Source organism: Pecten maximus, chromosome 7 (assembly GCF_902652985.1).
Source record: "Pecten maximus chromosome 7, xPecMax1.1, whole genome shotgun sequence".
In the NCBI taxonomy this organism is placed as follows: domain Eukaryota; kingdom Metazoa; phylum Mollusca; class Bivalvia; order Pectinida; family Pectinidae; genus Pecten; species Pecten maximus.
Genome location: NC_047021.1, coordinates 22,561,733 through 22,588,442, shown reverse-complemented (window position 1 = coordinate 22,588,442; position 26,710 = coordinate 22,561,733). Strand labels below are relative to the sequence as shown.

The 26,710-nt window shown below is 37.9% G+C and overlaps 1 protein-coding gene across 1 annotated transcript; it reads right to left on the bottom strand.

The window, feature by feature from the left end:
- Positions 1–987: 987 nt before the first annotated feature.
- LOC117331930 (alpha-aminoadipic semialdehyde synthase, mitochondrial-like) lies at positions 988–25,251 on the bottom strand. Its single transcript, XM_033890928.1, has 23 exons — positions 25,189–25,251; positions 21,897–22,220; positions 19,974–20,150; positions 19,481–19,633; positions 18,620–18,766; positions 17,313–17,391; positions 16,840–16,967; positions 14,663–14,937; positions 12,781–12,892; positions 11,939–11,998; positions 11,624–11,694; positions 11,308–11,432; positions 10,843–10,972; positions 9,817–9,927; positions 9,527–9,635; positions 8,976–9,052; positions 8,055–8,118; positions 7,659–7,826; positions 5,922–6,017; positions 5,581–5,696; positions 4,177–4,265; positions 2,135–2,311; positions 988–1,774 (listed from the first exon to the last, which is right to left on the bottom strand). Exons 2-23 carry the CDS (start codon positions 22,116–22,118, stop codon positions 1,653–1,655), a joined length of 2,808 nt encoding a protein of 935 aa, XP_033746819.1. The 5' UTR covers positions 22,119–22,220; positions 25,189–25,251; the 3' UTR covers positions 988–1,652.
- Between the last annotated feature and the right edge of the window lie 1,459 nt (positions 25,252–26,710).

Here is a 26,710-nt window from a genome sequence, read left to right as displayed (position 1 = left end):
CTGTCCACAAATACATTCCTGCTCACAAATAAGCTGTCCAAATAAGCTCTTGCCCACAAATAAGCTCCTGCACACACATGTGCCCTGTTATTCATCTTTTTTTTTCCAGAATGATTGATTTTAAAATGGTAAGCTGAAAATGATTCACAAATAAGCCCTACCCAAAGCTTATAAATAATTTTTACACTAAAGGCGGGAGTTGATTTGAGGATGAATATGGTACTAAACTTCTACACTAAAGGAGGGGGCTGATTTGAGGATGAATACAGTTCTAAACTTTTGCACTAAAGGAGGGGGCTGATTTGAGGATGAATACAGTACTAAACTTTTACACTAAATGCGGGGGCTGATTTGAGGATGAATACAGTACTAAACTTTTACACTAAAGGAGGGGGCTGATTTGAGGATGAATACAGTACTAAACTTTTACACTGAAGGAGGGGGCTGATTTGAGGATGAATACAGTACTAAACTTTTACACTAAAGGCGGGAGTTGATTTGAGGATGAATATGGTACTAAACTTTTACACTAAAGGAGGGGGCTGATTTGAGGATGAACACAGTTCTAAACTTTTACACTAAAGGCGGGAGTTGATTTGAGGATGAATACAGTACTAAACTTTTACACTAAAGGAGGGGGTTGATTTGAGGATGAATACAGTACTAAACTTTTACACTGAAGGAGGGGGCTGATTTGAGGATGAATACAGTACTAAACTTTTACACTAAAGGAGGGGGTTGATTTGAGGATGAATACAGTACTAAACTTTTACACTAAAGGAGGGGGCTGATTTGAGGATGAATACAATTCTAAACTTTTACACTAAAGGAGGGGCTGATTTGAGGATGAATACAGTACTAAACTTTTACACTAAAGGAGGGGGCTGATTTGAGGATAAATACAGTTCTAAACTTTTACACTAAAGGTGGGGGCTGATTTGAGGATGAATACAGTTCTAAACTTTTACACTAAAGGCGGGAGTTGATTTGAGGATGAATACAGTACTAAACTTTTACACTAAAGGAGGGGGTTGATTTGAGGATGAATACAGTACTAAACTTTTACACTAAAGGAGGGAGCTGATTTGAGGATAAATATGTGAACATGCGAATCTCTCGAGTAAATAGATGTGGTTCAGTACTCGGCCGTCACTGGACAACAGCGATACTAATCACATAACAACAATTTTTTATTCTTCCAGATTCAAGGTAAATATACATGTGCATAAATATCAATATTTGTTTTCCTTTTATAAAACAAGAAAGAAAAAAAGATTTTCACCTCTGAGATTCTCTTATCAACATACTAAAAGAGTATTGAAAAACTTCAGTTACAAATAAATTTAAAAAAAGTGTTGATCAAAAAATACAAATATAACCAAATATGATTTATAATCTACCCTTGGATAGAGTGATGCATCAGTTTGACATGATAGGTATGTCAAACTTCTAATCTAACAATACTGTGGCATAATAAACAATAAACACACAAAAAATCTTACACAAAATATTCTAACAAAAAGTCATAACACATTGTTTTTTTGTTGACCCTGGGAGACTCAATCTATCCAGTATATATAGCTCTTACACAGTTTCCTCGTGAATAGGTGGTAGTTTACAACAGTGCCCGATTTTCTGTCTTACTGCTCACTCTAGTTTCGTTTGATGAGAATCTCCTCCGTAGCACTGATACCTTCGTGTTTAAGACGAGACAGGATTGGACTGTAAATGTTATGGGACAGAGGAATCTGTACACCCTTCTTCTGAATCTCACCTAAAACACAAGGTCAAAGGTCATTTCTTCTAAAAGTCATTAACTATTTTTATAAACAATATTCAAGGTAATAACATAATATATATATATCAACATTAAAAGGTTAAAGGTCATATTTTTGATATATAAGCACAAGGTCATTCCTGGTATAGTACAGAATGTTAAAGGTCATTCCTGGTATAGTACACAAGGTTAAAGGTCATTCCTGGTATAGTACACAAGGTTAAAGGTCATTCTTGTATAGTACAGAATGTTAAAGGTCATTCCTGGTATAGTACACATTGTTAAAGGTCATTCCTGGTATAGTACACAAGGTTAAAGGTCATTCCTGGTATAAAGTCACTGTAATGTAACACTAACCTTCCAGGATCATTTTGGTGGCGATGCCTGTGGGGAGTCCTACAGTTCGTGACATGGCTGAGTGTCCATCAGCCTCACCATATACTACCAACCCGACATGTCTACCCTCCTCTGACCCATCTGCCCACTGGACACCTATGTTGTGGTGCATCACAATGAGATCTCTCTCTCCAGGACCTGTAACACAGAAAACAAAGTATTCTCTGTCACACATACAGCACTTGTCTATTTCTACACTGGAATATTGACCGATATTCACCAAGGTTTCAGAAGCACTGAATTGAATAGAGAGTAAAAGGTTCAAGCAAACAGAAGCGTTTATTCCCTACTAGATTTGTTAGGAGGAAAAACATCAAATCAAGCTTTACAAAACAAATTACAACAGAGGTTCATACTTACCATAGTCAATAACTAAGGGTCACTACAGGTCAGTGTACTTACCATAGCCAAGTTTCTCTGATAGGTAGATAGACAGGGTCTCTATAGGTCGGAGTACTTACCATAACTTAGTCTCTTTGATAGGTAGTTAGACAGGGTCTCTATAGGTCGGAGTACTTACCATAGCTAAGTTCCTTTGATAGGTAGTTAGACAGGGTCACTACAGGTCGGAGTACTTACCATAGCTAAGTTTCTTTGATAGGTAGTTAGGCAGGGTCTCTATAGGTCGGCGTACTTACCATAGCTAAGTCTCTTTGATAGGTAGTTAGACAGGGTCTCTTTAGGTCGGAGTACTTACCATAGCTAAGTCTCTTTGATAGGTAGATAGACAGGGTCTCTATAGGTCGGAGTACTTACCATAGCTAAGCTTCTTTGATAGGTAGTTAGACAGGGTCTCTATAGGTCGGAGTACTTACCATAGCTAAGTCTCTTTGATAGGTAGTTAGACAGGGTCTCTATAGGTCGGCGTACTTACCATAGCTAAGTTTCTTTGATAGGTAGATAGACAGGGTCTCTATAGGTCGGAGTACTTACCATAGCTAAGTCTCTTTGATAGGTAGTTAGACAGGGTCTCTATAGGTCGGCATACTTACCATAGCTAAGTTTCTTTGATAGGTAGTTAGACAGGGTCTCTATAGGTCGGCGTACTTACCATAGCTAAGTCTCTTTGATAGGTAGTTAGACAGGGTCTCTATAGGTCGGAATACTTACCATAGCTAAGTCTCTTTGATAGGTAGTTAGACAGGGTCTCCATAGGTCGGCGTACTTACCATAGCTAAGTCTCTTTGATAGGTAGTTAGACAGGGTCTCTATAGGTCGGAGTACTTACCATAGCTAAGTCTCTTTGATAGGTAGTTAGACAGGGTCTCTATAGGTCGGCATACTTACCATAGCTAAGTTTCTTTGATAGGTAGTTTGACAGGGTCTCTATAGGTCTGCGTACTTACCATAGCTAAGTCTCTTTGATAGGTAGTTAGACAGGGTCTCTATAGGTCGGAATACTTACCATAGCTAAGTCTCTTTGATAGGTAGTTAGACAGGGTCTCTATAGGTCGGAGTACTTACCATAGCTAAGTCTCTTTGATAGGTAGTTAGACAGGGTCTCTATAGGTCGGACTACTTACCATAGCTAAGTCTCTTTGATAGGTAGTTAGACAGGGTCTCTATAGGTCGGACTACTTACCATAGCTAAGTCTCTTTGATAGGTAGTTAGACAGGGTCTCTATAGGTCGGAGTACATATGTACTTACCATAGCTAAGTCTCTTTGATAGGTAGTTAGACAGGGTCTCTATAGGTCGGAGTACTTACCATAGCTAAGTCTCTTTGATAGGTAGTTAGACAGGGTCTCTATAGGTCGGAGTACTTACCATAGCTAAGTCTCTTTGATAGGTAGTTAGACAGGGTCTCTATAGGTCGGAGTACTTACCATAGCTAAGTCTCTTTGATAGGTAGATAGACAGGGTCTCTATAGGTCGGAGTACTTACCATAGCTAAGTCTCTTTGATAGGTAGTTAGACAGGGTCTCTATAGGTCGGCGTACCTACCATAGCTAAGTCTCTTTGATAGGTAGTTAGACAGGGTCTCTATAGGTCGGCGTACTTACCATAGCTAAGTCTCTTTGATAGGTAGTTAGACAGGGTCTGTACAGGTGTCCCCTTCATATCTATAAGTTCATCCTCAAGTAAACCCAACCTAAAACAAAGACACAATGTCAACTACATAGCTGAAAAAAGAATTGCTCACCTTCTTCTCGAGCTTGATCTAGGTCATTCATGTAGATACTAATTTGATTACCACTTTATTCAAATATCTGAGTAGGATAGGTATATTAATGTAAACAGATTTTGTAGTCCTTCATTCAAGCATACTTTTGGCCCAATATTAGATCTCAGAGTCTTCTGGCTAACCATTGTTTAAAGATTTTATCAAATCAGACCCTTGTGACCTTCCATGTAGGTCAAGGTCACTCATTTGAACAAAGTTGGTAAACCTTTATCCAAGCATGATATAGTGCAAAATATTTCAGGTCTCTGGACCTCTTGATTACTAAAAAGAAGTTGTATAAAGATTTTAGCCTATTTGACCCATTTGACTTTGAATGTAAGTCAAGGTAATTAATTTGAAGAAACTTGGTAGCACTTCACCCCAGCATACCACAGACCCAGTATCAAGTCTGGGGCCCTCTTGGTTATTGAGAAGTCGTTAAAAGATTTTAGCCTATTTGACACCTGTGACCTTGGATGTAGATCAAGGTCATTCATTTGAACAAACTTAGTATCCTTTTACCCAAGCTGCTACAGAACCAATATCAGATCTCATTGCCAAACGGTTATTGAGAAGTTGTTCAAAGGAAAAAGTTGGCGCTGGCCAGCCAGACAACAGATGCCACACCACAGTATAAGCTCACATGCCCTTTGAGAAAACAAGGTCAACTCTGCAGTCTGAAACAGAGACACAAGATCAACTCTGCAGTCGAAAACAGAGACACAAGGTCAACTCTGCAGCCTAAAACAGAGACACAAGGTCAACTCTGCAGTCTAAAACAGAGACACAAGGTCAACTCTGCAGTCTGAAACAGAGACACAAGGTCGACACTGCAGTCGAAAACAGAGACACAAGGTCAACTCTGCAGTCGAAAACAGAGACACAAGGTCAACTCTGCAGACACAAGGTCGACACTGCAGTCTCAGTACAACATCTGGGTGACTCCTTAATTACCTGTACATAACTGTCAAATATTTCAGGAGTCTCACACTTACTTTTCTATGTCATACAGACTCAGTTCTGATTTTTCTGAATCAACCTGATGTTCATATCTTAGTTTCTGTTATGACAAGTCAGAATTTACCCAAAACTTATGTTTTTTATAGCTGTATTATACAGGACCTGCTCTGATTGGTTAGAATTGTTAAGAGTCAACCCACAACTGTTGTGTACCCTTCATCCTCTGACTAGTCCTTGTTGTTCTTCTCTATCCTGTGTCCTATGATCGGTTAGGTACACTTACTGTTCTATAGCCTGTAGCCTCTGGTCTGATCGGCCAACCTGCTCATACACCAAGTCCTTCAGGGTATCTCCAAACAGATCATGGGACTTTCCAAACACATCACACATGTAGGCTTTCTAGAGGAGACAGAAAATGTAATATTATTGATGTCTGATATCACAGCAGATAATATATATTGTTTAGGCATCCTGTATTTACTGTATCCAGGAAACTGTAGTCAAATGTGAGTATTGAAGCTAACATGGGTTTCTGACAGATGTGACCTCCACAACTGGTATTTCTATATTGTTAGGAATTTCACAGGAAGTGAACTGTACTGTACTAAGTACAGCTGTACTTACCCATGTTTTCTCTGGCCCATTGGGGTGGAGTTCTACTACAGGATCAGAGTTCAGCAGTCCAAGTTGCATCAGTCCTTTCACAATATCACAGAATCCCTGGAGGCAAGAATGATAAAATACAGATAAATCATTTACCATGCAATATGGTATTTGATTGGTCAATCTAAGAAATCTTTCATTTGATTGGTCAATCTCATTTTTCATTCACATAATTAAAAAAATAGTAATTGCCACCGAACTCAATAACCAGGTACATGTACACCTACTGATAAACTAGTAAAACTCGGTTTGTGATAGTATAATACATGTAATGATATACTGCAGTATTCATCTGCTATGACTTTTCTCTACGCATAGTGCAAGTTTCATCAAAATAAATTTACATTCTGAAGATGACATTTAATAAGTCAAATTTAATCAAGATACATTTAAAGAGTTGTGGCCATGACACCATCTAATACAAATAGAAGATTCTTAAGAAGAAACTTTCTTTGCCAACAAAGGAAACAAAAGGATGGTGAGGGTTTCATCAATAGCCTCTACAACATATGGTTTTCCTTAAGATGGCTTACTCTATACAAGCTAACTATAACTACAAACTTTATTTATTTTATTATAATTGGGATATCAGTTATTTCAACTTATATTGATTACTCTGGACGGCCAAGATGGAAGCTTACAAGGAGGCTTTAACTGTGGTGTCTGTATTAATTTACCTTGTACCTAACAGTACCCCTCAGGGTGGGCAAGGTGAGTCTGTATACATTTACCTTGTACCAAACAGTACCCCTGAGGATGGGCAAGGTGTGTCTATATAAATTTACCTTGTACCAAACAGTACCCCTGAGGATGGGCAAGGTGTGTCTATATAAATTTACCTTGTACCAAACAGTACCCCTAAGGTTGGGCAAGGTGAGTCTGTATACATTTACCTTGTACCAAACAGTACCCCTCAGTTGGGCAAGGTGTGTCTGTATCAATTTACCTTGTACCTAACAGTACCCCTGAGGATGGGCAAGGTGTGTCTATATAAATTTACCTTGTATCTAACAGTACCCCTGAGGATGGGCAAGGTGTGTCTGTATTAATTTACCTTGTACCTAACAGTACCCCTCAGTTGGGCAAGGTGTGTCTGTATTAATTTACCTTGTACCAAACAGTACCCCTCAGTTGGGCAAGGTGAGTCTATATAAATTTACCCTGTACCAAACAGTACCCCTGAGGATGGGCAAGGTGTGTCTATATAAATTTACCTTGTACCAAACAGTACCCCTAAGGTTGGGCAAGGTGAGTCTGTATACATTTACCTTGTACCAAACAGTACCCCTGAGGATGGGCAAGGTGAGTCTATATAAATTTACCTTGTATCTAACAGTACCCCTGAGGATGGGCAAGGTGTGTCTGTATTAATTTACCTTGTACCTAACAGTACCCCTCAGTTGGGCAAGGTGTCTGTATTAATTTACCTTGTACCAAACAGTACCCCTCAGTTGGGCAAGGTGTGTCTGTATTAATTTACCTTGTACCAAACAGTACCCCTCAGTTGGGCAAGGTGAGTCTATTTAAATTTACCCTGTACCAAACAGTACCCCTGAGGATGGGCAAGGTGTGTCTATATAAATTTACCTTGTATCTTACAGTACCCCTGAGGATGGGCAAGGTGAGTCTGTATACATTTACCTTGTACCTTACAGTATTACCTCTAAAGATGGTCTTAATTGAGTCTATACAACTTACCTTGTACCTAATGGTACCCCTTAGAATGGTCTTGGCAGAGTCAATACCATATGCTGATCCATATATTGTTGAATCTCTGTTAGGGAAACCTTCTATGTTGAATCCGGGCATGAAGTCTAAGTCCTGAGTCTTGTCCAGTAAAACACCACCGCTTGGGACTTCAATAATCTGTAGGATCAAAATCATCAAATGTTTAAATCTTAAAGTTTGGATTATTGAATTTATAATAATATGAAGAACTGATATTATATATATTTTCATCATTTTCTTAAATTGTCTATGCCGATAACTGAAAGAAGGATGAAAATTTCCAATCAGCTCATAGATAAGTATATAACTTACATACTTCATGTTAAGTTCAGAAATATAAAACATTTTAGGTACACATGTACTTACATTGTTGTTCTCTAGGTATTTGGCTCCACTAAGACAATTGAGCAGCACACCACCAGGAGACCAGCTGTGGACAGAGATAGTTTACCGACATGTGATCTAATCAGATGACTGGAGAGATAACCTCCCTAGCTTGGTGTGAACCTGGAATCACACGGCAAGGACAAATGGACAGACAGAAACCCTTATGTACCCTCCCTAGCTTTGGTGTGAACCTGGAATCACATGGCAAGGACAAATGGACAGACAGAAACCCTTATGTACCCTCCCTAGCTTTGGTGTGAACCTGGAATCACACGGCAAGGACAAATGGACAGACAGAAACCCTTATGTACCCTCCCTAGCTTTGGTGTGGGGGTATAAACTAGAATCACACGGCAAGGACAACTGGACAGACAGAAACCCTTATGTACCCTCCCTAGCTTTGGTGTGGGGGTATCAGATGGAATTACTTGGCAAAGACAAATGGACAGACATTCTAATGTACACCCCCTAGCTTTGGTGTGGGGGTATGATAAGCTGGTATTACAAAGGACAAATGGACAGACAGAAACCCTTACGTACCCTCCCTAGCTTTGGTGTGGGGGTATAATAAGCTGGTATTACAAAGGACAAATGGACAGACAGAAACCCTTACGTACCCTCCCTAGCTTTGGTGTGGGGGTATAATAAGCTGGTATTACAAAGGACAAATGGACAGACCAGCAAACACCCTCCCTAATCTTGTTGTTGACGATACGTTTTGAGTCAACATTTTGATCTGTTATTTTCAGATCTTTCAAAGCTGTGATAAGAAGAGTTCTATGATAGATTATAACACAATTATTAGCAATCTCATTCCATAAAGAACACAATGCTGTGGCCCTCTGATTCAATATACATCACAGCAATCCACTCTAAACATATGTAGTTCAGATGACTCACCTAAACTTGTAGCGTAGGGGGGAGTTCGAGTTTTCCGGGGCAGGTAAACCACCACACCAGGAGATGAAAGACTTTATCTGGAATAAACAGTTATTGAATGATATCTTTCACAATTTTTACAATTCACATACATGTAATAGAGGTTATCATATGACCATGATTTTAATGTCAGATCCCACATTATAATGGCCAGAGCTACCTATACCAATTAAGCTCAAGGGTCAAAGGTGTGCAAACCCAAAATATGTACAAGACAATACATATCATTATTACACTTCATTTTAATATGCTACATATATTTTCATTGCAAACACATTTGAAAGGAACACAACAGATTTCACTGACATTGTATGGAAATCTTGATTCAGTTTAAACTTAAATTGCTTATAAATCTATCTTTGAACTCGTACAGATAATCAAAATACATAATGTAATTTATTTCAAACCTCAGTGATCCAGCTTGAATATGAAAAATATACAACATATTAGAGCAGAAATCTTATCTTCACAATTTTTGTATAGACAATGTTTAACTTCTACGCCAAACCAACCTTTCCTCCAGCGTGTTTGACCTCGTCAAAACACTCCATGGCTAGCATGTGGTCAATACCAGGGTCAACACCAACCTCATTCATGATCGTGATGCCGGCATTCACAGCTCTATGAATGTAATACATGATATATAGTATGGAGGATATAGTGCTTAGAATACAAAATTGAACAAAAAACAAATAAATTCAATCTAGGGTTCAATTAAATACACTGACCATTTAATTACATTGTACTTAAGTTCTTAGATATCCTGTTTGTAAAGAGATTTGGAGTGAAGTAGAATATTTACGAATCGTGAAGTGCCCTCATTGCCGGGGAAACATAGCTGGCTGTCACCATGTTGGTCTTCAGTTCAATACACAGTTTGGCGATCTCGGGATGGAGACTATGTGGCAGTAGGCTACAACAAATCAAAACTTCATATAGACACCTCAAATTAATACTGATTACAGTAACATCAGCATGGGATGGATTCTATAGGATTTGTGGATCACATAAAGACTGACAATCTCGGGATCACATAAAGACTGACAATCTCGGGATCACATAAAGACTGACAATCTCGGGATCACATAAAGACTGACGATCTCGGGATCACATAAAGACTGACGATCTCGGGATCACATAAAGAACGACGATCTCGGGATCACATAAAGAACGACGATCTCAGGATCACATAAAGACTGACAATCTCGGGATCACATAACGGTTATCTCTGAATCATGCAAAGAGTGGTGATCTCCTGATCACACAAAGAAAGGTTATCCCAGGACCACATTCATAACAGTAATCTCGAGATCACAAAAAGAATGGTAATGTCAAGATCACATAAAGAATTGCGATCTCGGGATCACATGAAGAATGGCAATCTTGAGATCACATAAAGAATGACAATCTCGGGATCACATAAAGACTGACAATCTCGGGATCACATAAAGAATGACAATCTCGGGATCACATAAAGAACGGCAATCTCGGGATCACATAAAGAACGGCGATCATCGGATCACATAAAGACTGACGATCTCGGGATCACATAAAGAATGACGATCTCGGGATCACATACAGAATGACGATCTCGGGATCACATAAAGAACAGCGATCTCAGGATCACATAAAGAATGACGATCTCGGGATCACATAAAGAATGACGATCTCGGGATCACATAAAGAATGGCGATCTCGTGATCACATAAAGAATGACGATCTCGGGATCACATAAAGAATGACAATCTCGGGATCATATAAAGAACGACGATCTCGGGATCACATACAGAATGGCGATCTCCAGGTAATACAGGTGTCCAGCGCTTACCTGACCACCACATCACTGTCAGCCACCATTTTTGTTAGCTCCTCCGTGTTCCTCATCACATCCATAAGGATGAGGTCAGCGTTGGTACACATGCTCTCTAGCTCATCAAGGTCTCTCTTGAACTGGGACGCTAAATATAAACAGTGAGAGTGTTTATATTTAATACGGTAAAATAAACACATAAACAGTGAGAGTGTTCATATTTAATACATAAAATAAACAGTCCTCTGAAATGACACACAAAGAGACATTGTAACAGAAATGTCCCTCTAGACTAACACTAGTTTTTACTGGGACATAAATATGGACATTATTATGTATGTGTCTCTCTACGTAGACACAACACTAGTTTTTACTAGGACACTGAAGGAACATTGTGACAGATGTGTCTCTTAGACATTACAGCATGGTTTTTTCTGAGACACAACAGGGACAATGATTTGGATCTCTAGATATGTTACATACCCACGGTTACATGGACATTGTTATCCCTGGTAAGGTATTCCACAGCCGGAGCAGACACATAGCCAGCGCCCAGGACCAACACTCTCTTCTGTCCTGGAACAAGTTTCTTAGCTTTCTTTGAAGATCTGAAACAAGTACATGTACATGTATAAATTTACAAATAAATATGGCTCTTTAATTCGTTACTTCCCATGTAATGGCTCTTTAATTCGTTACTTCCCATGTAATGTAAGTAAACACAGACAGCCAGATTAAGATTCCTAATATTTAGGATTGTTTATACGTAATAAATTGACTTGTATAACTCAATACTTACTCAGATTTTTTTCGAAGTTCAGAAATATACTCAAACGGTTCTGTCAGTTTTCCATTTGATGCAATCACAGCCTACAAGCAAAATTCCAGAATAGTTTTAGAACCGAAATTTTCAGATTTTAAAAGGAAATCCATCAAAGATTTTTCCTAAGGAGATCTGATAGGGCTGTTTTAAGCTCAAACTTAACACCAGCTGTTTTAGACTTTAAACAAATGTTTTCAGTTACAGCACGCTGAATAGTTTGACTTCATAAATTTTCAAAATTGTTCACCCTTCTATCTATTCAAGCTCAAACACTGAGTATTTAAGACTTACGTTTTTGACGATGGGTCCAACTGGGTAGTCCTGCATTGATTTAACAGCATCAGAGATGATCTGTAATCATACCAACAAATCAAATTTGTTCTATTTTTAGAAGATATCATCATTATGAAGCTGTACAGCAGAGATAACAAATTGCGTTCAAACTATATATGGAGGCAAACATTTTAAACATTTTGTTTTTCAAAATTCTAGATAATTCTAATCAGTTTTTTTGAACAATGTTGAACTATAACATAAATACAACAGTTATGTTGTTAATTAAAGCTACTGAAATATGTTACTTTTGGCACACTTAAATGTTATTGTGATATTTATGTTTTACTGATTAGCGAATTGATGAATTAACAAACCAACAAACCATGTCCTAGAAAACAACAGAAGTGTAAATAGCTGATTCATAATTGATTAATAGGGTGATAAGCTTATGGCCTAGCTAGCTTGGATGTTACATACCATGTCCTAGAAAACAACAGAAGTGTAAATAGCTGATTCATAATTGATTAATAGGGTGATAAGCTTATGGCCTAGCTAGCTTGGATGTTACATACCATGTCCTAGAAAACAACAGAAGTGTAAATAGCTAAGTCATAATTGATTAATAGGGTGATAAGCTTATGGCCTAGCTAGCTTGGATGTTACATACCATGTCCTAGAAAACAACAGAAGTGTAAATAGCTAAGTCATAATTGATTAATAGGGTGATAAGCTTATGGCCTAGCTAGCTTGGATGTTACATACCATGTCCTAGAAAACAACAGAAGTGTAAATAGCTAAGTGATAATTGATTAATAGGGTGATAAGCTTATGGCCTAGCTAGCTTGGATGTTACATACCATGTCCTCTATGAAGGGTAGCAGTAGACTTCCAAAGAAGTCTGTGGCCTCCTTAGGGATCTGGGCCGGCATGTTGTCAATGGAACACATCAATACTCCATCCCCTGCAAAGCTACAAAAAAGTTAGCCATTTAATTTAAAACTCTGTCATCAGCAATGCTACAACAAAAGTTAACCATTTAATTCAACATTCTGTCCCTGGCAAGTTAAAGCTACAATACACATTATTAATCTAATTCAACATGCTGTCTTCAACAAAGCTGCAACATGTTATTGTCAAATAATTCAACTCTCCACTTTCGGGATACGAACAACAAAAAATGGTTACTGTTTACTAAAACTCATCACTATGTCAAGCTACAGCTCAAATTTATAATTATAGTAACTCTCCTTCTTACAAAGTTACATCAACAGTTACTAATCTATGTCCCAAATCACCAATCAGTACAAATTTAAAATGTTGTGGTCAGTGTTGTAATGTTGTGGTCAGAGTTGTAATGTTGTGGTCAGTGTTGTGATCAGTGTTATAATGTTGTGGTTAGTGTTATAATGTTGTGTTCAGTGTTGTAATGTTGTGGTCAGTGTTGTAATGTTGTGGTCAGTGTTGTGATGTTGTGGTCAGTGTTGTAATGTTGTGGTCAGTGTTGTAATGTTGTGTTCAGTGTTGTAATGTTGTGGTCAGTGTTGTGATCAGTGTTGTAATGTTGTGGTCAGTGTTGTGATGTGGCCATTTTGTGATGTAGTTAGTGTTGTAAAGTTTTGGTCAGTGTTGTGATGTTGTGGCAAATGTTGTAATATTGTGTTGAGTGTTGCATATGTTGTATTCAGTGGTGTATATGTTGTATTCAGTGTTGTAATGTTGTGGTCAGTGTTGTGATGTTGTGGTCAGTGTTGTGATGTCAGTATTTTACAAACCTTTCCCTGTTGATGTTGCGGTCAGTGTTGCAATGTTGTGGTCAGTGTTGTAATGTTGTGTTCAGTGTTGTAATGTTGTGGTCAGTGTTGTAATGTTGTGTTCAGTGTTGTAATGTTGTGGTCATTGTTGTAATGTTGTGGTCAGTGTTGTAATGTTGTGGTCATTGTTGTAATGTTGTGGTCATAGTTGTAATGTTGTGGTCAGTGTTGTAATGTTGTGGTCAGTGTTGTAATGTTGTGGTTAGTGTTGTAATGTTGTGGTCAGTGTTGTACTGTTATGGTTGTGATGTTGTGGTCATTGTTGTAATGTTGTGGTCATTGTTGTAATATGTTGTGGTCAGTGTTATAATGTTGTGGTCAGTGTTGTAATGTTGTGGTCAGTGTTGTAATGTTGTGGTCAGAGTTGTGATATTGTGGCCAGAGTTGTAATGTTGTGGTCAGTGTTGTAATGTTGTGGTCAGAATTGCAATATTGTGGTTAGTGTTGTTATGTTGTGGTCAGTTGTAATGTTGTGGTCAGAGTTGTGATGTTGTGGTCAGTGTTTTAATGTTGTGGTGAGTGTTGTGATGTTGTGGTCAGTTTTGTAATGTTGTTGTCATTGTTGTGATCACTGTTATAATGTTGTGGTCAGTGTTGTGATGTGGCCATTTTGTGATGTAGTTAGTGTTGTAAAGTTTTGGTCAGTGTTGTGATGTTGTGGCAAATGTTGTAATATTGTGGTGAGTGGTGTATATGTTGTATTCAGTGTTGTAATGTTGTGGTCAGTGTTGTGATGTTGTGGTCAGTGTTGTGATGTCAGTATTTTACAAACCTTTCCCTGTTGATGTTGCGGTCAGTGTTGCAATGTTGTGGTCAGTGTTGTGATATTTTACAAACCTTTCCCTGTTGATGTTGCGGTCAGTGTTGTGATGTTGTGGTCAGTGTTGTAATGTTGTGGTCAGTGTTGTGATGTCAGTATTTTACAAACCTTTCCCTGTTGATGTTGCGGTCAGCATTGTACAGACAAAAGGGTGAGTCTATAGTGGTACACTCTTGCATGAACTCTATTGAACCGCCAGGGTCAGCAGATATGTCACAGATAGCTAGTAAGCGGTGAGGAAGCTGGGGACATCCCGGTGTGGAAGGTAACCATGGCGACTCTTCATGGCGCAGCAATGTCTTAGCATCAGGAATGGTGAGAAGCCTTGGTGCATTAGGATCCCAGTATATACCATGGACTATCACAGAGGCGTATGGTGCTATCTGTAGGATTGAGAAAAAAAACCAAATGATAAACTTGACAAAATGTCCAATGATGTTTTTTATTTTCTGTTTAGATGATGAGGCTTTGAGTAAGTGCACAGGTGGCAGGTTTTATAGAGATGGTGAATAAGATTGGTAAATGACACATCCACCTGATGTACAGTTGGAGAAAGTAACTGATCAGTGTGGAAGACAGTTGAAGAAGCTGGTTGGTTGATGAGGTTGTGAATGTTTATGGATGGAGAAAGTGAAGCGATGCATTACAAGTATTCCACATGATATCTCATTAATACAAGAAGATTATCTGACTAAGAAAGCAGGAGACTGCAGCTTTTATTTACAGATATTTGACCAATTTGCCTTAATGGTCCCCTGAGTTTTGATATATTTTGGCAGATTTGATTCCTATGATTTTGAATTTGAGGTCAATGTCGTTCACTCCAGCATGCTAAAGGCCTAATATCAGATCTCAGGGCCTCTTGCTTAGTGAGAAGTCATTTAAAGATTTTAGCATATTTGACCCCTGTGACCTTGAATGAAAGTCAAAGTCATTCATATGAACATTATTGATAGTTCTTCACTCAAGCATGCTACAAGCCCAATATAAGGTCTCTGGACCTCTTGCTTAATGAGAAGTTGTTTAAAGATCTTTGACCTAGATTTAAAGTCAAGGTCATTCATTTAAACAATCTTGATAGCCCAATCCCTGATGCTACAGGCCCAATATCAGGTCTCTGGTTTGGTTTTGTTTTGTTTATTTTGTTTAACGTTCTATTAACAGCTAAGTTCATTTAAGGATGGCCTCCCGTGTTTGCGATATGCATGGGTGTGGTGAGTGCGTATGTGTGTTTTGGGAGGCTGCGGTATGTACGTGTTATGTCTCCTTGTGATAGGCCGGAAATTTTGCCGATTTATAGTGCTACCTCACTAAAGCATACTGCCAAAGACACCCAGCAGGACACCCCAACTGGTCACATTATACTGACAACGGGCCAACCAGTCGTTCCACTCCAAAACGCTGAGCGCTAAGCAGGAATAGCAACTAACATTTTTAAAGACTCTGGTATGTCTCGGCCAGGGGACAGAACCCAAAGTCTTCCTCACAAGGCCAAACGCTCATCTGAAGACCAAAAGTTAGGCATTGTCAAGGGAGACGTTAGGAAGAAGAAAGTTGTTCAGAAAGAAGAGAAAAGACAAGATCCCAAATTTAGTCGCCTCTTACGATCATGCAATGGGGGCAGCAGGTACAATTATTAAGCCCTACCTGCAGGGCAGATCATATTGCTTAATGAAAAGAAGTTATTGAAAGATTTCAGTATATTTGACCCCTATGACCTTGAATGAAGGTCAAGGATATCCATTTGAATGAACTTGGTAGCCCTTTATCGCAGCATGCTACAAGCCCAATATAAGGTCTCTTGGCTTCTTTGTTACCAAGAAGAAGTCATTGAAAGATTTTAGCATATTTGACACATGTGACATTGAATGAAGGTGAAGGTCATCCATTTGAATTTTTTGTAGTCCTTCATTGCAGCATGCTACACACCAAATCTTAGGTCTCTGAGCCACTTGTTTATCAAGAAGAAGTCGTTTAAATATTTTAGCACATTTGACCTGTATGACCTTGAATGAAGGTCAAGGTCATTCATTTGAACAAACCTCATCCCAGCATGCTACAGATCTGTTATCAGGTCCTTGCCTGTTGGTTATTGAGAAAAGGTTGCAAAATGTAAATTGTTCATGACAAACGCTGGACAAAAGGCAATCACAATAGGTCAACAGAGACTTCATCTCAGGTGACCTTAAAATGCAGATTGGGTGTCTGACAAAAAGATGGTGGTTATCTATAGGATGATCTTTTGCAATTTTATTTACCAGATTAACATTAAGAATAATACTTACCTTGTGGCTGAATACTGACAGGTAATTAGAAGGGTCCTTATCAAACTCCTCAGCATTGAACTTGCCGCCATCTTTATGGACAAAATGGGACTCTCGACTGACAACACAGGCGTAGAGCTTGTTGGTAGCTACAAATATTTACACAACACATGTAATTACTTATGGAAAGAAGCAGAAAGATTAAAAAGTTTATAAATGGCTTATAAGTTGAAACTTTCACCAACAATTACCAGTAATATTTGTTCTGGAGATATTACACAAACATGATGAATTTGTCATGTATTGAAATAGATGGTAAAACCATATGATAAAGTTTGATGAAGTTCCTCTAGGATTAAGTCATCTTCAGATGAAATCCCTAAACAACTTTTGTGATAAAGTTATCTTTTGCCAAATAAAATTTTTTCGTGGTTTCTCTGTTTCTCTGGTGATGTATTTTCCCTGTGGTCAATATGACTTTCTTTAATACTTACAGCCGTGCCTTGCGACATTAGGTAGGTGTTCTGGTTCTATATACTCAAATGGAAACTCCTGAAACACTTCCTGAGCTCCCTGGAACACACAACACATGATATTCATTGATTTTTTCCAGACTGTACTCAGATTTACTAAGATTTATTCAATCTTCTTAGAAAAAGAAAATTTAAATGGAAATAGCTCAAGCCCAGATATAAGTCTATAAAACAAATAATTTGACTGGCATAAACATACGCCCAAAGTTATGTTAGCAATGTTGAGTCATGCCAATATTTAGACCAATGTAAAAGAATTTGCAGTAGTGTCTGCTTGTGTAAAACTCGAAGTCACTCATCTGCTTACAGTGTATATAAGTATTTCTGTATATACAGGGCGATTACTGGACATTTCCTATTGTTTTAGGCCTGGCAATCAATACATACCTTACTGATATCATACATCACTTCAAAATCACTTCTTTAAACAAAATGTATGATAACTTTTTATTAATCTCTCAAAGACAGAGCTGTCAATTTATATCATTTTAAGTTTCTAAATGTGCCATTTACCAGGGTACTGAAAAAGAAGGTACTGAAAAAGAAATATTTGTTTATCTTTAATGAATCATCAGATTATATTTCACCTGTGACACATTACATGAGCCTGTGATGACAAAGGTGAGGGGACCTATAGATTTTGGTAGTCGTCCAAGAGTGATCACTTACCTGTGACACATCCCAGAGTGATCACTTACCTGTGACACATTACCGGAGCCTGTGAAGATAAAGGTGAGGGGACCTATAGACTTTGGTAGTCATCCCAGAATGATCACTTACCTGTGACACATTACCGGAGCCTGTGAAGATAAAGGTGAGGGGACCTATAGATTTTGGTAGTCGCCCCAGAGTGATCACTTACCTGTGACACATCCCAGAGTGATCACTTACCTGTGACACATCCCAGAGTGATCACTTACCTGTGACACATCCCAGAGTGATCGCTTACCTGTGACACATCCCAGAGTGATCACTTACCTGTGACACATCCAAGAGTGATCACTTACCTGTGACACATTACCAGAGTGATCACTTACCTGTGACACATTACCAGAGTGATCACTTACCTGTGACACACTACTAGAGTGATCACTTACCTGTGACACATCCCAGAGTGATCATTTACCTGTGACACATTACCAGAGTGATCACTTACCTGTGACACACTACCAGAGTGATCACTTACCTGTGACACATTACCGGAGCCTGTGAAGATAAAGGTGAGGGGACCTATAGACTTTGGTAGTCGCCCCAGAGTGATCACTTACCTGTGACACATTACCGGAGCCTGTGAAGATGAAGGTGAGGGGACCTATAGACTTTGGTAGTCGCCCCAGAGCAATCTCATATCCAGCATCCCTCACAGCCCTACGGGCCATTTCTGTGTTAGTGTAGTTATGGCTCGGACCGATGTGCTAGAGTAGAGTGTAAATGCATGTATATTATCAAAATGTCAAAGACTCTTTGAACATGGTATCCTGACCTTTAAACAGTGTAATAATCACTTTTTTGGCAAATCTTAGATAAAAGCTACAATTGAGATTTTTTACAATACCTTTTTATATGTAAAATATTGACTATTGCAATAGAATATTAGAGGATTCTTTTCAGATTTTTTTGTGTGGATCAAAATCACTTAATCTAAGTGTTAACATCTCAGTAACTATCCTAAAATACTCAGACTTTCGAATTTAAATGGTTGTTGTCAATGACTGATATGAATTTAATAGTTTCTAAGCAATACAGATTACCCAGAGATAGTACAAGGAAGGTATGTGTACTTAAAAAAGTATTATATGGTTGCTAGGTGACAATGACTACCCAGAGATCATACCAGGAAGGTACTGTGTATTATATGGTTGCTAGGTGACCCTGACTACCCAGAGATCATACCAGGAAGGTACTTTGTATTATATGGTTGCTAGGTGACCCTGACTACCCAGAGATCGTACCAGGAAGGTACTTTGTATTATATGGTTGCTAGGTGACCCTGACTACCCAGAGATTGTACCAGGAAGGTACTGTGTATTATACAGTCGCTAGGTGACCCTGACTACCCAGAGATCGTACCAGGAAGGGACTATGTATTATATGGTTGCTAGGTGACCCTGACTACCCAGAGATCGTACCAGGAAGGGCGTATGATGTCCCAGTGCCAGTAGCCTCAGTCCCAGTCCATGAAGTATATTAATCATCCCTGACACTCCAGCATACTTTCCAAAGGCTACTACACGTTGTCCTTTGTCATCCACCATCTTCTCATAGTCTATCAATCGAATATTCTGTAACACAAATAAAAAACATTTTATGATTTTAACATCTGTGTATCACAGCACATCAGAAACATGAACTAGTATGCTTCAATAGTTCAAATATCAAACATTGCTAAAGCTGTATTGAGAAATTCACACTAACCAGGCTGATTGTCAATTTCAACCAAATGTTATTGACTATTTATATATCAATTGGATTGAAAGAGCTAAGGAGGCGGATATCTGGCATTGAATGTGTGTTCAATTAAGTTTAATTATTTTATGTTTTCATTAAGAGTGATTAGAAGTGGAACTATACCACTACCACAGTATACAAACTGAAGACTGTGAAAGTTGTGCAAAGACTAACTTTTTCTAAGATGGCATCTAGGAGAGGCATGTTGTCCTTCTGAGCCTTGATTGTGTGGGAGAAGAAGGCATAGGTTTTGTCTGGCATCAGCACGTCAATAGGTACAGTCTTCACTCCGATCACTAGGGAAGCTTCGCTGATGTCCTCCTGTATCACCGCGCCACACTGGGCGTAGTCCTACAGAGTATAACATTATACCTACACACTGGGTATAGTCCTACAGAGTATAACATTATACCTACACACTGGGTATAGTCCTACAGAGTATAACATTATACCTACGCACTGGGTATAGTCCTACAGAGTATAACATTATACCTACGCACTGGGTATAGTCCTACAGAGTATAACATTATACCTACACACTGGGTGTAGTCCTACAGAGTATAACATTATACCTACACACTGGGTGTAGTCCTACAGAGTATAACATTATACCTACACACTGGGTGTAGTCCTACAGAGTATAACATTATACCTGCACACTGGATATAGTCCTACAGAGTATAACATTATACCTACACACTGGGTATAGTCCTACAGAGTATAACATTATACCTACACACTGGGTATAGTCCTACAGAGTATAACATTATACCTACACACTGGGCATAGTCCTACAGAGTATAACATTATACCTACACACTGGGTATAGTCCTACAGAGTATAACATTATACCTACACACTGGGTATAGTCCTACAGAGTATAACATCATACCTTCACACTGGGTATAGTCCTACAGAGTATAACATTATACCTACACACTGGACAGAGTCCTACAGAGTATAACATTATACCTACACACTGGGTATAGTCCTACAGAGTATAACATTATACCTACACACTGGGTATAGTCCTACAGAGTATAACATTATACCTGCACACTGGATATAGTCCTACAGAGTATAACATTGTATTATACCTACACACTGGGTATAGTCCTACAGAGTATAACATTATACCTATACACTGGGTATAGTCCTACAAAGTATAACATTATACCTACACACTGGGTATAGTCCTACAGAGTATAACATTATACCTACATACTGGGTATAGTCCTACAGAGTATAACATTATACCTACACACTGGGTATAGTCCTACAGAGTATAACATTATACCTACACACTGGGCATAGTCCTACAGAGTATAACATTATACCTACACACTGGGTATAGTCCTACAAAGTATAACATTATACCTACACACTGGGTATAGTCCTACAGAGTATAACATTATACCTACACACTGGGTATAGTCCTACAGAGTATAACATTATACCTACACACTGGGTATAGTCCTACAGAGTATAACATTATACCTACACACTGGGTGTAGTCCTACAGAGTATAACATTATACCTACACACTGGGCGTAGTCCTACAGAGTATAACATTATACCTACACACTGGGTATAGTCCTACAGAGTATAACATTATACCTACACACTGGGTATAGTCCTACAGAGTATAACATTATACCTACACACTGGGTATAGTCCTACAGAGTATAACATTATACCTACACACTGGGCGTAGTCCTACAGAGTATAACATTATACCTACACACTGGGTGTAGTCCTACAGAGTATAACATTATACCTACACACTGGGTATAGTCCTACAGAGTATAACATTATACCTACACACTGGGTATAGTCCTACAGAGTATAACATTATACCTACACACTGGGTATAGTCCTACAGAGTATAACATTATACCTACACACTGGGTATAGTCCTACAGAGTATAACATTGTATTATACCTCCACTCTGGGTATAGTAGTCCTACAGAATAACAATGTATTAATTACTGTTTATTCCTAAGAAAAATAATTTGCAAACTTAAACAATGATGGAAAACTGTTATTAATTTGTCTTAGTTTCTAAAAACTGTAAAATCACAAGAGAAATAACTTACGATCATATTATACGCTCTCCTGTTGGACGGTTGGACGATGACCTTAATGCCATTCTTCACAAGTTTCCGGACATGGCGAGGAGCAAGAGGGGCACGCCGCTCCCAAACATTGATGGTCTCCCGCCGTATAGCCATCACCTTCGGAGCATCGGACATAAACCTTTGGCATCCTGCAGACGACAACGCTCTCCCACAGAGCAGCTGCGTTCGCCGACGCCACATAATGTTTTAGTTTTTAGTCTGATTGACACTGATATTTCTGCCTTTTTTTATGGTTTAATCAATCTCTTGATCTATTGAAAAACCTCCTCTTTATCTTTACACCTGAAAAAGTACATTGTACAAGGTTAAGTCTTTAAGAAGCCAGACACCATAGATTTTTTAAGCTTCGCAAACAGAGATATTCTAATCATAACTTTTTTTTTTGCATTATTAACTTAACAGAGGTCTGCTGTTTTTCTTCAAAAAACATTTTGTTTTGCAGTTTCAGGAATTCATCTTAATCCATGAAATAAATGAAGAGTTGTAATGACTTTTGTCTGATATACAGGTAAATACCTGTAATCAACCACATGCTACCTGCTTAGTGTTGGTTAGCTTAAACTGATTACAAACCTGCTGGAGACACTGGTAGTGTATACCTTACACATACATCACTATAGTTCATCAAATTGCAGTAAATTGTTGTGCATAAAATTTGGAGATATGTCCCATAAAATGAGAGAATTCAGCATAAACTTTGCTGGTAAAGTTTTACAAGTTCTAAATATACTCCAAACCTTTGAGGTGTACAAGTAACACTATTTTGTCATTTTGTGATCTAGTCACTCATTGTGATCAACATGCTCTGTTTCACAAATACAATAACAAGTCATATAAATGTTATGAGAACATATTTTTTACATTAACTATGAATATATCACTTAACTCAAACAGTGGATTGTTTAGTATGGATTTTCATAGCATGAAAATAAGCTTATGCAAAGTATTTTAAAATAATGGCCCTTTGGACAATGGGTCTGTATTGCTCACCTGATTCTACAGCAACTTTTAAGTTGATATATATATAGGTCATTTTTGCAGATACTAAGCTTATTACCACTTTATTCAAATATCAGAGTAGGCTTAGGTTTATTCATATTTGAACCCAGCATGCTACAGACACAATATCAGCCCTCTGGGCATCTTGTTTATTTAGAAGGGTTTGTCTAAAGATTTTAGCCTATTTGACCTTGAATACAGGCCAAGGTCATTTATTTGAAGAAACTTGATAACCCTTCTCCCCAGCATGCTACAGAACTAATATCAGGTCTCTGGACCTCTTGGTTATTGAGAAGAAGCCATTTAAAGATTTTAACCTATCTGGCCCCTGTGATGTTGAATGTAGGTCAAGGTCATCCATTTGAACAAAGGTGGTAGTCCATCATCCCAGCATATTACAGGCCCAGTATAAGGTTTCTGGGCCTCTTGGTTATTGAGAAGAAGTTGTTTACATAGAAAAGTTGACACCGGACTGACATCTGGATGGGTGGACGACGGATGCCGATCCACAGCATTTTTAAAACATCTTTTTCTGTGATTTCATTTTGTGCCACAATATACACATTGTATGTGCCTACTTATACTGTTTCTAATATAGTCTATAGATGCTTTATATAACTTTATATCTACCTTCTTATAATTTTTCAATACCTACGTACCCTGGAACTAAAATTTCTATATATACCTACTTACATACTTTTTCTATAAACCAATTTTACTTGGTATATATATACATGTATATCTACTTATACTTTGTATATATCTACTCATACTTTGTATATATCTACTCATACTTTGTATATATCTACTTATACTTTGTATATATCTACTCATACTTTGTATATATCTACTCATACTTTGTATATATCTACTCATACTTTGTATATATCTATATATACTTTTACTTTCTATATATTGACTGTATTTTTCCTTCAAAATGCTCCCTGTAAAATGTAAAAGATGAGTATTAAAGTTTAGGGAGGGCTTATTTTCAGAATTGATGATTCTGCAAAACTTAAGAAGGGACTTAATTTGTTTGTGGGCAGGGTCTATCTACGGATAACTATATGGTATGTTATGTATATGTCTACTTTTTTTTTACGTTTAGCATATTCATACTTTGTAAATATGAAAATGAACCTTATATTTATTTGGAGTCATTCTGGCACATTATCTACAAAGGAGATGATAATTAGGGTTAAATAAAGAATTTGGAAATAACTATAGTTCTGCTAGAATACAGCAAAACGTATGGAAGCCATTAATTAAGATCGAGGCTTCTAAATGAGCAATCAAAATACTTTCAATACCTGCATGTGAATGACTTGCAATTTCATTATACCTGTATAAAGTGTAATGGCTATAGCTTTGGCCCCAAGAGTAGGAAATTAGATATTTTTCCTTACTTTTACACTTCGGGTGCAGTTCACCATTCCAAGTGTAATCACTTCGGGTGCAGTTCACCATTCCAAGTGTAATTTAAGCTATAGGAGATTGAGAGGCTTAATTAATTCTTTGGATCAAGTTTTCTTTTAGGCAAAGATTGTTAGGATGAGTTAATGAATTAAGTTAATTAGTATTAACCTGGTCACCTATATTTTGCTGAAGCTTACTGATTCAGACTTGAATTTCTCTTCAGTCCAAATAAAGGTCCAGCTACATGTATGTCCACTTTGAGAGCGAAAGGTTATAGGCTAATTAAGCTTATATTTTTCATTACTCATTCCTGTTATTACATATAACTAAATTTGGTATCACAATATGCAGTTATGTACGGTGTCAGTCAGGGGTATGCCTTGTCATGGTACTTCATAAAAATGATGACAGTACAACCTTTCTTAACCGGTTATAAATTATATGTCTTTCGTCTGTGCATATATATATAAAAAGTCGACAAAAAGAATATAAGTAAATAGTTAAATACCCCTTGGTGTGGCCTCATTTCTTACGCTTCGTTTTTTCAAAATCATGACCACGGGGGGCAATTTACTATAGGTGGACATGAGTGACCTCTAGCTTCAGCACAAGTGTCCGCGGTCCCGTTAATCAGGTTGTTTTAGTTTACAGGTGCCCGATCGTGATCTAACGTACGTCTATACTGTAGATGATGGCCGAGTTTTATAGCAACGCACTGGTTCATGTTTCGCCAAAAAAGAGTGGATTGTTGTAAAGTTTAAACACACATACATTAAGATCGGAGTGGTTAGGAAATAAACATGGGTTTCATTACATTATGTCGTTTGAATCTTACCTCTAAACGTCAACAAGCTGTGATTTCCGCGCTGCATGTATACAAACAACCCGGCAGCGCTTGATGTGTACGTGATTGTCATTGGTTCGTAAAACTTGAAGGTCAGACTCTCTCAGCCAATAGATGACTAGCATTACAACACACCTATTTCCTCGGTATCAGAATCATTACGGAATCAGGACACAGATAGGATAAAGAGTAATATATACATACGATTACACATTGAATTATGTTCTAGTCTAATAGGTTAACGTACAAAGAAAAGCACTACCATCACCAAGGTTTCCCCCCCCCGCACAATTTTGGGTGGACAGACATAGAAATCTAGTCCGTTTACACGTGTGTACGTCCCTTTTCTTATGGAGCACCTTTACTATTTAAATCTCAATAAGCAAGGACGTACATACGTATGTATGTCCCTGCAATGAGGTAAAATACTTTTTTTTCAATTCTTTAATGCCATAAAAAATAAGTTAAGGAATATCCCTTGCTGGGTTAAGGCTAGACTGGCCCCACATGTCTCCATAGAATATCAAAATTATAAATAAAATTGAGCTTTATGATTTAGGTCCCTAGGATATGTCTGATTCTAGCCCAAGTTTCAAAGTAGGGGCAGGTAATCTAGTATTAGAATTTAGCTTGGCAATTCTTAACAATAAAACCTTAGGGTCTGGTGGCCAGTCTAGGCATATAGTACATTGTACGTATAGCTTAGAGAGGTGGTTTTAAAAAATGCTAGTCTAAAGAGTTTATGATTAAAAAATAACGATATGAATAATAGTTAACGAAAGTTATGTAAACAGATTTATAAATATTTAGGCACGAAACCAGAGACCTATATATTAATTATTTTAGTATATAGGTCTCTGACGAAACGAATAATAAGGACTTCATGATACATGCAGGGACTTATAGAGAGGGAAAGGTCGTTCATTGAAAAATACAACGCATCATCACAGGCATTTTGATACATCGGCCACACTCGTATGCGATGCTCAAGTTCAAATTTTTGTTATCACTTGTTTAAATTTATTTCTTTTTTGCTTGCTCCCATGTGATATTTGGTTTACATTTAAAAGGTTGATAATTAATTTTTCTTTGTTTTCATGGTAAATACTCAAATGTGATTGGTCGAAAAATTCTTTTCATTCTTCTCAAGTTGGCAGTCTTCTGACGATTTGGTTAAGCTTTTAGATAGCATTTGATAATTTCCGATTCTTCTTCTGAGGTCTTTCAAAGTATTGTTTCTCTTACACACTCTAGATCTGTATAGGTCATTTATGTAGACTAATAATAAGACAGGGTCGAAAACATGGCCTTGTGAGTTCAATTTTTCACTGGTTCCTATTTAGATTTATTCCCGCGGGCTAAACCGTTTGCTGACGTTCTAATATGAAGCAATGAATCTAGTTTATTATCTTCTCACATATACCACATACTTCTTCAATTTCTTGCTAAGTCTAATTTTGGGAACACTGAACAGTTGTCCTAATGTCCAACTATAGAATATCTACAGGAAATA